The 14,025-nt window shown below is 35.6% G+C and overlaps 2 protein-coding genes across 3 annotated transcripts in view; one reads left to right on the forward strand and one right to left on the reverse strand.

Annotated features, from left to right (window-relative positions):
* The window catches only part of Trpl (transient receptor potential-like), a 29,053-nt gene extending 22,044 nt beyond the window's left edge, over positions 1-7,009 (reverse strand). The window contains exons 1-2 of one of the 2 annotated variants that reach the window (XM_070656003.1): positions 6,742-7,009; positions 6,594-6,637 (exon numbers count right to left, since the gene is read on the reverse strand). The gene's annotated coding sequence lies outside the window, so the exon portion shown is untranslated. Of the gene's footprint in view, positions 1-6,593 lie in introns of both variants that reach the window. The other variant, XM_070656004.1, reaches the window with a different exon arrangement.
* On the forward strand, positions 130-13,888 carry Apime-asta (allatostatin A). The gene is made up of 3 exons (XM_070656099.1): positions 130-426; positions 11,522-11,785; positions 11,947-13,888. The coding sequence occupies exons 2-3, from the start codon at positions 11,537-11,539 to the stop codon at positions 12,277-12,279; spliced, it is 582 nt and encodes a 193-aa protein (XP_070512200.1). The 5' UTR covers positions 130-426; positions 11,522-11,536; the 3' UTR covers positions 12,280-13,888.
* The last annotated feature ends 137 nt before the right edge of the window (positions 13,889-14,025 follow it).

Consider the following 14,025-nt stretch of genomic DNA (forward strand, 5'->3'; position numbering starts at 1 on the left):
AGCGTCGCGACGCTTCATCCCGTCAGCGCGACAAGGGGTGGCACGCGGCCCCCGGAGAGAAGACGGGACCTCCGTCATACACGCACAGGCGCCGACGCATACACATATAAAGGCCGGCGTCGCGACGCTCTCGGCGTCATTCTCGCGCGCAGACACCGACGAAGTCGCGGTACCCGGCGTCGACGTCGTCGCCGTCGACGGTCACTGACGGAATAAATTAATTTGTCGCACACATCCGCGATCACGTGTGAAAGAAGTTGTTGTCCGCGCATGAAAGTTCCCTCGTTCCCGTCAGAAAGAAACGCGACCGAGATTCAACCCGTCTTTCGGCAGCCCAAAAAGAAAAAAAATACCCCGGGTGTCACCCTCGCCTCTCTTTCACCTGCGGAATCGCAGGATTGCGTCGACGGAATCTGACAGCAACAGGTGAGTAATTTGTCTGTCGAGACGCATTTCTTTCTGCATGCATTTCTTAAGTTTTTTTTCTTTTATTTTAAATACGCTGTCATAGTCGGTTTATGTGGTTCAAAAAAAGTTCAAGATTTTTTTGCGTTTTTAATTTCGATGTACGAGACCATCGATCTTGCTTATCGAGCACTTTACCGCTAGTCGTGAACTAAAAATAAAAAAGAAAAAAAAAAAAAAAAAGAGAACGTTGTGTCGCGCAGTATATTACAGATACGATCCGACGGGTGCATATTGATAGTATGTGGCGTGAATGAATGCACGAAGAGAGTTTACTAAACACCACAAAATTATCACAAATAGTACAACAGTTTACAACAAGAGCTTTTGGCTTTGATACAACAACTGATTTCATGTAAAGTGCGACGTACTGTGAATTACTTTTTTCTCTCTCCCTTTAATTTTCTACTATGTACGGTTGACGTATAGGTAAGAGATTTCCCATTGCGGCTTGCAACGTTCCATTCGCCTATTCCATTATTTATCAACGAAACTTTTCTTTACAATCAGAATCTTCATATATACCAATCGATTTGTAATTTTTTAGTATAAAAATTAAAACTATATTGCTTTTCAAAAAGAGAGAATATACTAATATTAACGCTTAATAATAAATATGTTTTTGTTGTAATTATCTGTTAATTTAGTGACAAAATTATTTATTTAAAAACTTGTTTGCTTTTATAAACTTATGTTAAATATTCTTAAATCTCAATAAGCAATTTCTTTTTTCAAGTAGTTACAAGCGTACCATCTTTGAAAGTAAGTAATAGCAACAGGTGAGAATATTTTAAGGGTAATGCTACTTCTAGTTTCCATATAATTGTCCTTTTTTTTTGTTAAATATGCTAATATTTTTTACAGCGTACAAAAAGAAAACGCTGCATTATTTATGTATTTTTATTTGAAAAGTTCTCGAGTACTGAGTGTATTGAAAATTAATATTTTTAAACCTTTATAAAAATACATTCGAAAAACTTGATAGATGTACAAAGTATACATATAAAAACATGCAAAAAAATATCAGATCTTACTTAAAATATTGAATTTTTGAAATCAAGGAGAAAAAATTGGTAGAAGTAAGAAATTAAAAACGGCAGTGCATTGCAATTATTACGTTGTATTTCCTACCCAATGTTTCATTTATCATAAGTTTTGCTTGGTTTAATGTTCGCTTGCAATTTATTATCTTCACGGAAAGTTATTATTAGTATATTAATTGGAAAATATCGCCACATAAACATGTGTTAAAACACAAGTAAAAATTACAACGTCAATTAAAATCCGTTATAACAAAATGTCAAGTAAAAATTATTATTTTAATTTAATAGAATTATTCCAAATTTATATGAAAAACTGTCATACACGTCATACATGTATGTGCATATGTAACATGATCTTTTAAGCATTGACTTTGCGTTAGTAAATTGCGTAGGTTACTCGTGGGCAGTAAGATGACTTTTAATAATATAAAAGATGTAAATATTAATTTTTTAAATTCTTCCTGGGTGTTATTTAGGTATTTTTAATAAAAATAATTTTATATATTATTTTTATATTAATTCCTTATAAACGTCATAAGTTGCAAAGTGTTATTGTCGTTACTTAAATATTTCTATCTCTAAAGAGATAACAAATACAAAATTTTTCCATAAAATTTTTTGGAGATAATGTGTGAATCTTCCGGTCATGGGAGATAATGAGATATGCTCGAAGAATCGCGTAAAATTAAAAAAAATAAATAGAAGAATTTTAGAAATTAATTGCATGATCAAGCAAGAAATTTATTAAGCTCGTAGGAAAGAATGAATAAATTTTAAATTCCGTTTAGTAGCCGCATTATCACTGTGAATTTGAGATTTCAAAGAAAATCAATCTTCCTCTCCTTTCCGACGAATGAAATTTAAGTCTCTCTCGTATCGTACGCGACACTTTAATGCAATGCTTTTCTTTGGGAAAATGAACTTCCTGACTGAATACCGACACCTGAGTAATGGAGAGCTTACCTAGTGGCAGAGAAACGAAGATTAAGTTATGCCGCTATTGTCACTGGCGCGAGACAGAATGAATGATCATCGTATTTCTGAAGAAAGAATTAACCGAGCAACACGTGCTTGTCGAGTAATATGACATGACTCGAAAACACTTAGAAAAATGAAGCGTGGCAACTTTTGAATTATTAAATTTGATATTACATTCGGGATATTTGTCACGCAACCGACGTAAAGCCACATACGTGTCTCAGAAAGTTCAAAGGGGATAAAAATAAGGAATTTATATGAAACTCCCTTTTTTCTTCTTCTTCTTCGAAGATACGACGTTCTGTCATTTTAAACTTTATTTCTTTGCAGGTTAATCGAGAAAATTATTGCTTTTTAAATTTGATTTTATTCGGTTTTTTTCTTCTGTTGTACTGTTTTTTATATGGTAGCGCGAAGTAAAACGTAATGAAACAATGGTACAACAGCGTTACAACAATGAAACGTCGAAACAGCTCTCATTATGCACATAATTATTTCGTTATCATGATGAGAACATTAACTTCTAATAAGACGGGGATAGAAAATTATCTTTCACAAAGTGCCATCTCTGAATAGCACGGTATTCTCCTACCCTGAATAAAACTAATGAATTTTAAAAAGAAAAAGAATTTTATAAAAGACCAAACGCGCAGCGAGCGGTTATTTTTTGCGGCGAACAATGCAGCATGTAAATTGTAATTTTAACAAAAAAGTATTAAAGGAAAAAAAAAAAACAAAGAAAGAGAGAAGTTTTTTCATTATTGACGGAAAAAGAATGGACCGCAGAGTGACCGGTTATGAAATTGTCGCTGGGAAAGCGGATGTAAGCGACGGGGGCAATCTCGGTGCGTGCGTTTAATGGGTGCGTCTGGCAGAGAAGATGAGTAAAATGCGAGAAAGGGAAGAAAAAGAAAGGGGAAACCGCGTCGTTAGATGCTGGTTATTGGATCGCCGTTATTGCCAGACTTGTTTGCCGCTCGTAAGTTGCTACTTGCCTTGTTTCGCGTCGTTTATTAGCTCGCCTCGGGCTGACGCATTATTTCGTGCAAGTGAAATTTGAAACTACACTAACCAGGTCATCATACGAGAAAGATCGCGAATAGCAGAAACACCAGTAGCAGCGGCAGCAGCTGTTGCTGCTACGAGGTGTGCATACCCGTAAAGTTCACTGCGTTTAAAACGCGGCATTTTACGATACGTATTTGTAGAAGGGCTGCACGTACGGAATCAATTAATTAAGGTCTTAATTTTTTTTTAAACACGTTGAAAAAGGAATTTGTTGCTGACAAAGTGAATAATAATTGCTGAAAAGCTCGTGAAAATGTCTCACCGTAGATGAGACGAAAAGACAACGGGAAGGAATAAAATCTTCAACTTCGTGCGATCGTAGTTTTCCTATTAGCGTTTGAGTTACATCGTTTTGTTTCGCGTTTTCGCGAGAGATAATTTCCTAAAATCGAGAGTGTTAAAATTTCTCGTTTCGGCGGGCACACGGCACTTGTGTACCTTCGAAAAATTTTTAATTATTCGTTGCAACGTCGGCACACGTGCGTTTTCCCGCAATATTGCTCGCACCCTTTACTGTAGACAATAATGTTGTAAAGTAAATAAGAGAGGGAGGAGATGCCCTTAGGACAGTCCTGGATATATATAGAGGACACAATATCGCGCGAGAAAGAACAAAGTAATGTACGTTATCTCGCCTTGCACCTATTTTCCTTACAGCGAGATTTTACGTTACGCCGTTAAATCGCTTTTCGCGTGGCCGCGCGCCGCAAACGGCTTGATCATTAATTTCGTTTACACTGTCGTTAACGCTGCGTCTTTAATTATGACTGTAACTCGTGAGCCTTTGACGGGTTCCTCGATGACGCATTAAATGCCTCGTGGCGCTTGTTATATACCGCGGCGCGTTTACTTTCACGTTTCTTTGCACTATGTTAATTAGTGGTTTGCGGGGGAGATAATTCACAAGCCTTTATCGAAGCGGACAGTCACGCGCATCCGATCAGATTTCCCTCGCTTGTGCCCTTCTTCATTTAAACTCCACAGTGACAAAGTTAAAGCAGATTTGTACTGCGCTATTTCGAGAAGAAATCAACATTTTACTAAAGATAAAATTAAAAAAAAAAAAAAAACAACGTGTAATAAGCTTTGAGAAAGTGCGCTCTTATTTTATTCTCGTTAATTTCTCCACTTTCGTAATGTGCGTTTTTAATAAGCAAGGAGATAATAAACTTTTGATAGCAGATATCCGTTTAATATATTAATGTTTATTGCTTATACGTCGTGCTGGATAATCATCGCTCTGGAATTGCTTGTTACATATCGTGAATAAATGCAACATCTCGACGACTGGGGTGAACGCGAAAGCGACGACGATTAAAATCAGCGGTCACATCCCGGGGGACGTTCGGTACATGTGTAAACATAAATCGATAGAACCAGAAAGACCGTAACACTTCTGAAAAGAACTTTACACAACGCGGTTATTGTACGCGCCTCCGCAACGATTACGTCCCGCGAGTTTAATCGAAATGGAAATCGCAGCGAAATTAATCAGCCTTTTCGGTCCGTTCGATAATTATCTCTCTTTCGATGGAATCCAGAAGTACCTCGCGGCGATCGACGCGGGATGAGAAGATTTAATTCCGCGCCGCCTTCGCGCGCTATCGTTGATGAAAAGGAACGTCTAAAATGACATTAATCTAATTTCCGCGGCCAAAGTGGGAAACTTGTTCCCGCGGTTGCGCGACGAGATTGACGATAATGTTATCGTTCCACGCGTAGTTATCATTGCAGACGAGATGCGCGCCGAAGTATAGGCCTACAGCCACTTGTACTCTATCACGTCAACGCCTCTTGTACAACTGTCATTGTTACACATGACGTGTACATCGTAGACGTACACAAAGTAAACATGGGTGCGCTATCGGAGAGGTGACGAATCGTTTATCGAAACGGAAATCGCCGCCGTTTTGCACTACAGACACCGGGAGCATTCGTCGATTAAAAAACCGTTCTCATTCCGCGTAAGCAAATTACGAATGCAGAGAATTTTGCTGGAACTTATTTTCTAACGTGTTCGCAATTTCCGGTGTGCAAGGGTATTAATGCAGGTAAAAGATCCCACTTCGTAAAAAGTACTTATCCGTGCATATGCGTCACGGCGCGTTTAATGACGTTCAAAGCTAATGAAAAAGTTTCGCATTGTTTCGGTTCTGTACGGACTTCACTTTTAAAATAATTTCGTTTGTCGCAGAGTGGGTTGTTAATACTCAAATACTCGCTAAGGGATGTAGTTTAAATAAAGATATCAGTTTCGTAATCAAAATAACTAATTTTTTCTCGGGTTTAACCCTTTTTTAGGGCGTCCAGAAATTGTTAAATTTACTTTCTTCCCCGAACAAATTTGCTCTGTGCCCTAAACTGATTCATTAACGAAAGAAAATGTCAAGCTGTCAGGATATATGTGACGAATGAGTAAATAACTGCATTCGTTTTGAATGTCAATGATAGAACACATATAGCAGTTAATTTCAAACGTAGGAAGACATGCATTAATTTTATTGCCGGTTGCGGCGCTTCCGAAAAGGATAAGAATAAAATATTAGCATATTAAAAATAGAAAAATAAGGAAGGAACAAAGAAAGAAAAAAAGGAAAAAAAGAAAAAAAAGAAGGAGAAGAGAGAAAGATATATATATATATCTTATGTGGTCTGACGTTTCTCTGAAATGAGAATAGGGTGCAGGCTTTCCGTAACCGGCTGACTATACCGTATATGACTTCCACTTCCGGCATTTCTGTGTATACATTCCTTGCCGTGCATATGCACCGTAGAATTCCAAGAATTTAGCTGGTTTCTCGGACAGATGTCAGTCTTCGTAATTTAAGTGGAGGAACATAAGTGATGAAAAAAAAAAAAAAATAATGGGTAAAAGAGAATTAATTTATATTGTGGATAATGCTTGAGTTTTGCTCAGTTGAAATAAACGTAGACTTTCACATCACGATATTTTATAACAAACTAGAAAAAACCACGCGCGCGCTATTTTTTAACAGACTCCAATTATTAACTACAAAAAAAACCTTTTATGCGACTTACCAATCTGCATGAACTTCAGCGGAGTTGTAGTGTTCTACCGGTGACTGTAACATAAAAAAGAAAATATTAATGTAGACGTGTTAGTATTAAAATTAATATAAAAGTAAAGCTTTATTTTTATAAAGATTAAAAAAAAATTTATATTTACCTAAAAGTTGCTCCGCTGATGCAGGATGCCCGTCCCGGGCCAACTCCTCCTCTCAGATGAGACGTGTCGAGTCATCCTTTCGCGCACTGGACTCTCGCGGGATAATCCACGACACTCCCGTTAAATCCTCGATCTCGACACAAGAAACTGAGTATGATGTAAAGCAAAGTTCAAAAGTCAGCTTTTGATTCTACGGTCAATTTCATCGGAAAAATTGCGAAGATCGTCTTTGCCTGGAACATATTAATTAAATATTAAAATTAAACCGGACCTCAAAATCGCCAATTTTATAGCTGACACATTAATGCAACCATTAAAACCAAATCAGCTAATTCAGAGTGTGTCACGAATTTTTTTAAAATAAGAATAAAACATAAAATATCATCAGTGCGCGGGAACAAAAAAGTGTTCGAGTTTCAATATTTTTCATCCCGCACGGTTCTTTTAACGCGATTTTCGACATACACTGCGGTTTTTAACACGTTTACAAGAGTCATCCATCTGTATGAAAATATAGAGCGCGCATGTCGCGCGTGAAGATATTTAATTGAATCGGACATTTGAAAAAGAATAAAAGGACAGTACTTGAACCCATGTTATTTCAAGACAACCAAACAAGATTACTTTTATCAAAATTCTGTGTACGATACGTTGCAAACGATTGGCATAATTAAACAAGAAGAGGAAAAAGTATATTCTACATTATGTTAATATATTAGAAAAGAATTCTGTTGCACCCATTATTATTGTTGCATTATTATTACTTCATCTTTTGTTGCCAATATTCTACTTCAAGTGTTGCGATAAAAGATATAACGGTCTTCGGCACGTGTTGGCAACAAAGGAAATTCGATGAGATGCTGTGAATGAATATTACAATATGAATAAGGTCCAGCATAGAACGTGATGTAATCTTGATCTTTGCCGAGAGCTGAGAATGTAAGCGGGTTTGTAAAGAGCATTTCATAAATTATTGATTAAGATTATCGCACTTTTCAGGCGTAAAAGAATTAAGAATAAATAAATAAAAATTTATAACGTTAAATAACGCCACTTTCCAAAATTCCGCGCAATTTATTTCTTTAAAATGCGTAGCGTAATCGATGTATTCGCGACATAATTTTTTTAGCGGATGAGTGATTGATACTAGTTCAGCTTGCTTAACAGACCGTGAAAGATCCGGCACGAGAGATCGTTGCGATCGGATCCACGGTGATCTCGTTGCGGATCGATAAAGTCTTCTGCTTCATTTAACGCGAATTTGAAGTCAGTTCATTGTGCGCGTGTCATTTTATCAAGATTCTCAAAGGTATATCGCGTCACGCTGTGAATCTGGCTGGCAAACTGGATGGGAAAAAAAACAAAAAATCATGACGAATCAGAGGGGCCGTGAAAGCGCGAGAATATAGAGAATTAAATCGCCGAGTGAAATTTCTTTAATCCGCCGGAAGGATCTGTTGCGTCATCTTAATAAATGGCCCTGTTTGACGCGATAGCGTAATTAAGATTTGCATGTAACACAAGGACGATATATGTATAATTATTATCATGCTTCATATTGCATATTCCTGTTTCCTCATTATGCGTTCGCTTAGTTAAAATGTTGCGGGAGACTGATGTGTAATTATTTTCACAGAAAATAAAGCTATTCGTTCGGTGCAGTCGTAATAAGTCGCTTTCAATGAAATATGGTTTTCATCGACGTCACGTTCAATTATATATTACGAATTATATATATTCTAGCGATACGCATTACGGTACGATATAAATGCAAGTCCTACACTAAACATTTAAACTAATCGATAATGCTATACTGGCGCTGCGTTTCTCTGAATGAAATTATGGGTATTGAGATATACCGGAAGGTATTTGTTGCAGTCAAAGAGAAATGAGAAAATTATGTACGAAACAGTTGATGCAGACTTTCATGCAATTGCGATATTCGTCTTTCGTAAATTCACTTATACAGAGTGTATTTAATATTTTAATATCGTCGTTTGATTTAATTTCTCTCCACGCGTGTAAGATTATTTAAAATTAAGTTAAACAACAAGCACATTTTTCTGATCGTCCTTTCTTCTTTTTATTCCGTGTCACTTCTTTTTGGCGAGCTGCTAAAGATTTCGCCTGTCGGTGTGACAGTAAATAGAGAAAGCGGATAAAAAGCAGCAACATGTAAAAAGCACGTAACATACGCGTGTTTTCATTTGTACGTGTATTTTAATTAATTTTTACATTCACGAACCAAAAAGTCTACTCATGAAATCAATAGAGCAATTTTCTGTTAGTGAGGTATGTTGAATATCGCTCGAGGCATTCACTGCCTTGAGTGACGTGTAAGACAACGTAAGTCTTCTTCGTTGTTAGGGAAGAAGAGATAAGACAAACAAATGATAAAACGCTAAGCTTACCGGGAAAAATAATTAACGGACAAGCGGTAATTATCATCTGAGACCCACTAAGCTGAACGTGTTTATATTTTATACCGCATAACGATACATGAATAAATTATTAGCTTTTTAAACATATAATCCAAATAATATAAATGATCGTTTTAATTATTAAAGGAGAATAAATATTGATCAATATAAAATACAATGTACAATAAAAAGAAATTTTATATTGTAAATTGGATTTTAAAAGATCCCCTTCAACGTTGCGTACATGAAAGATCTATAAAATAAATATAGTGTTTTAAAAGAGCTTTTATTTATTGGCAATTAAAAGTTGGCGACGTCGTAGAGTTGAATCGACCCGAGTGGAAATTGATTCCCACCGTTAACTAACAATTAGCTAGTCAATTCGTGGTTCATCTCGTGGCTGTTTAACAAAACTGTCAGCACACAACAGTAGCACGCGGCGAAAAACGTATAGATATCTATTTAGATACATGGTCCGCGCTGGACAGTGACTAGACGACCGATACTAGATAAATTTTGTTTTTCTTTTTTTAAATGACAACTTTATTTTTTAAAGATAGTCACGAAATAATAAATACTTTCTTATAATTTATGGCTACCAAGTTAGTCACTAGGTAAGAAATATATTTAATCTGCGCGATCTAACCACTAGCTGCAAAATCAGATTAGCTAGATAAATTTCCACTCGAAGAGTTGCGGAAACGTTTATTTCTCTCCTTGGGCTGTTTTTTTTTTTTCGTTCCTTAATGGAATCGTCATTTTAATCTTATGTCCCTTTAATTTGACCCAACGACCCGTCGGAATTAAACATTTCAGACCGCTCGTGGATTTTGCAACGTTTATCTGTTTGATTAACGCTTTTTATTCGCGCGTATACAAACTTAATACGCGAATTAGACATTATACGCAAGCGGTAAAAATAACGCAACATTTTCGCATTTTATCTCGGCCGGTGAGAATGAAGTTGTCGTCAAATGTCACATCCAAATTTCGCTGGGGATGATTGCGCTATTTTTTCAGCAACCCTGAACTTTTCACGAACCCTCGCAATTTTTATCTACATTCATTCAGGTCTACGCTCGCCCCCTTGATCCACTTAAGCCTCTCTGAAAGCAGCGTGACCAAGCGAAACGAAGAAGGATTCGTAATCTGTTAGATTCCGTCATCAAATATTGGACGAACCACCCGTGGAGGATTTCGGTTCCGGCGGTCCTGTAACGATGTCGCGACATTCAATCACGCCAAACAGTTCGGTCTCTCTCTCTTTTTTTTTTTATTTTCTTTTTTATTATTCCATTGTCACTGTTAAATGTTTGTGCGAGCCGTATTGGTCGCATGCACACCAATGCACTCGCAATACAACATTGATTTTACTTTTAAATTGATAAAAACGTATATTTTAATTGATTACCGCAACATATACGGCGGTCCGGCTGCTAACGTAAAACTGATGTGTTTGTTGCATTTTAACGAAAGCTTTTGCAATCACTATTTCGTTGGTCGTGTCGCAATAAAATAAAGAAAGAAACGTAATAATAAAAGCATTCGTAAGTTCTTTTTTTTTTTGTTCTAGACTGTGTGTAGGATTCAGTCTAATGTCAATGAAAATACTTTGCAAAGAAATAGGATGCATACTACGACTGTTGGAATCCATGTCGTAAAATTGGCGAGACAGTTCTACGAGTACAAGCTACTCTCGTACTGCAATGGCATTTATCCCACGCCAGCCGTAAATAACTCTTCATTTTATTTTTACATGGCAGAATTCCATTTGCGTGCATTCGCGTCTTAAAAAACTCGTAAAATTCTTTACACAGTGCTACATTAACGCGCTTTTATATTCCGCTGAAATTCTGAAATGGATCCGAGATTTTCGAAAACGTTTGGGATTTATTCCTATAAATTGTGTCCATCATATAACTACGAGAAACATTTTTATTTTATAATTACTTCAGAGTTATTTATTAAATTATTTAATATTTCTGTTTTAAGTTCGCATTTTTAATTACTATCGCACATTTATTTCACTTGTTATGCACAAGTTAATTTTGAAAGTGTCCGGAAACTGTTGACTGGCGGTGATATATACATAATACGCCAACGAGTATTGCGCAGCCTTTAAACATTGTGAGAAATTACATCGACGTGGACGCAATCTAAATGTATAGTTTGAACTAAAGTTGTACCTACTAATTTATTCTCGGAATTTTAACAATAGCAATTTTATCCGCTCGAATTTGAAAACTCAATCTCAAACTACCGCGGGAAATCGTACGGCGTTACAAATTGAACAAAGTCTCGTTAACGTAAATCGGTAGCCTATTATAAATTACAATTTCTCACGATATTAATCCTTTCAGATTCAAGCAGGCATTATGAAGTCAAGAACGAGTTTTATCACCGCGCGAATTATTATGCTGTACCTGTTGAGCATCGTCGGGCGATCATCAGCGGCGATAGAGGAAGCGTCTTCCTCGTCTTTACATATTCCACGATTGCATCCTTTACTGAACAACTTGGAGTTTGGGGAACCTGAGAAAAAGGCTTACATTGCCGAGTACAAGAGACTACCCCTCTACAATTTCGGCATTGGCAAGCGATGGATTGACAATAATGAAGAAAAAGTGAGTTCTAGATAAGTTTTTTTTTTATATAAAGTATTTTTTCAAAATTAACTTTGATTCTATCACTTATTCGTTAGTTGCTGTACTAAGGAGAGTAAAAGAAACTTGATATATTATAAGAATAATTAATGCAAGTTTACGTGTTAATATTTAATGCGCAGAGAACCCGGCAATTCTCATTCGGCATCGGCAAGCGTCTACGAGATTACAAGTTCGGTATAGGAAAGCGCAACAATAGATACCATCCCTTAAGTTTCGACTATTTCCCGACCGACAACATGGAGGTATATCCATCTCGTGACGACAACTCGGACGACTTTATGGAGGACAAACGCGGTAGTCCACAGTATGGATTTGGAATCGGGAAACGACTTTGGAAGCTAGCGACAGGAGATGCGACTGCATCTGGAAGAAGACTAAATGACGCTGCAATCTCAAAGTATTTATTCAATTTGGGAAAAGAGCTGGACGAAAACGAGGATTTAATTCAATAAAGCGTTCCCCGTCGAGGAGCACGAATTATTATTTTTCTCATTCGCTTTGATCTTTGGACATTTACAGAAAAAAAAATTACTTAATTTAAAAAACGTTTCGGCAAATGCAATAATAGTGAACAGATAATTGAAAGATATAAAATAAACAGTATGGTTTATCAACATTTTTTAATTATGGACGTGTTATATCAGATCTTAATAATATAATTATGTTATAAAATTAAACGAGTCGACACTCTATGCTGTACAAATTAATAATTAATTGATGCACTTACGAATAAGATTTACGGATAACTAATAAATTAAATAATAAACACTTGAATTTTTTTGGGAAATAATAATAAATAATGGACTCGAGATCAGTACAATTAAATTCAGTCGCGTAAGCAGCTTTCTTGAGTGACTGTGCCAGTACCACGTTTTATGATTTTGTTAAATGTCGAGTGCAGAACAAATTTTCCACGGAAATTAAAAGCGATAACACGATGTCGAGACTTTCTTTTATCTACAGCTTGCTATAAAATTCGTGCGCCATCGACAGATCTTTCTCTCTCTCTCTCTCTCTCCATTTGTAAATGTTTAAAAAATGACGCAGATATACTTTAATGGAAAAATACATTTGATGTAGAAAAATTCTCTAAATACATTTTTTTTTCACGTGACTAATTTTATTATACTTTCATGCTTTTTAATTAATTAAAATATTTAATTTGTGTTTATAATGTTGAAAACGAGTACAAAGAGGAAACAGACATAAGTTCTTTTTTCACCTTAAAAATTTACTTGTCCGATTACGTTGATATAAAATAATTTTTTTTGAACATTATTTTTAATATGTCATAATTATAGAACGTAATGCTATCGACGAAAGCGATAGAGAAGTCATTAAGTTTATTGTATTTTTATATTACATCATTGCAATGAATTACGATGTAATTTAACGAGCAATTAAACGCAATTTATTGTATGATAAATAGGAATACTATCTCGATGTGCTAAAAAGTTGTATTCACCTTTAACCAGCAGTAATACTATACTCGTCTTTATTGTTCGATGATTATACCTCTAGTCGTTATAAGAAAAATTGATTTTATTGCATAATATATTGTACCAGTGTTCTCAATGTCTTAATAAATATTATAACGTCTTTTTTGTTACAAGTGGCATATGTGAATACTTTTAATACCATTTTTTTCAGTGATGTGAATTAAATGACAATTTTGTTAACAATAAATGTCACGGATATTTTCACGCGTGATGTAGCGATGTAGATTTATTCTATCAAGCACACCATTATAATAATAAATAAATAATTGCAAGTACAGTGATACATTTAATATAAATTGCAAGAACAGTTTTCCAGGCGTTTTGTGTTTGACACAATTAAATGTTAATAAAAAAAAGAAATGAGTGATATTTGAAATTAATATTTTTAAGTTTATTATTTATCTTCGTAAACTGAAGTAGAAACGTTATACATGTTGGTTTAAGTGTATGTATGTTCAGTTACTTCTTTAAATAATAGCATTATATAAATCTTTTAAATAAAAGTTATTTTATTTTGCAAGATCTGTATAGTAACTAAAATAAAATTTTTTTAAGCAGTTAATTTTTTTTCAGTGTGTGAATCAATGACTGTATGACTTGATAGCACAAGTCCACGCCAGACTCCCATGAAACAGATACGCCCCCAGTCGACATCAATTATAGCGGAGTAGCTTTCAGTTATCTAATTTCCCAGCACCG

This window comes from Cardiocondyla obscurior, linkage group LG04 (assembly GCF_019399895.1).
Source record: "Cardiocondyla obscurior isolate alpha-2009 linkage group LG04, Cobs3.1, whole genome shotgun sequence".
Taxonomy (NCBI): Eukaryota; Metazoa; Arthropoda; class Insecta; order Hymenoptera; family Formicidae; genus Cardiocondyla; species Cardiocondyla obscurior.

Bases quoted from the DNA above. Each gene is read 5' to 3' on its own strand.
- Apime-asta (XM_070656099.1), top strand. From the start codon at position 11,537: ATGAAGTCAAGAACGAGTTTTATCACCGCGCGAATTATTATGCTGTAC. The intron at 11,786-11,946 runs GTGAGTTCTAGA...TTTAATGCGCAG, and splicing joins TTGACAATAATGAAGAAAAA to AGAACCCGGCAATTCTCATT.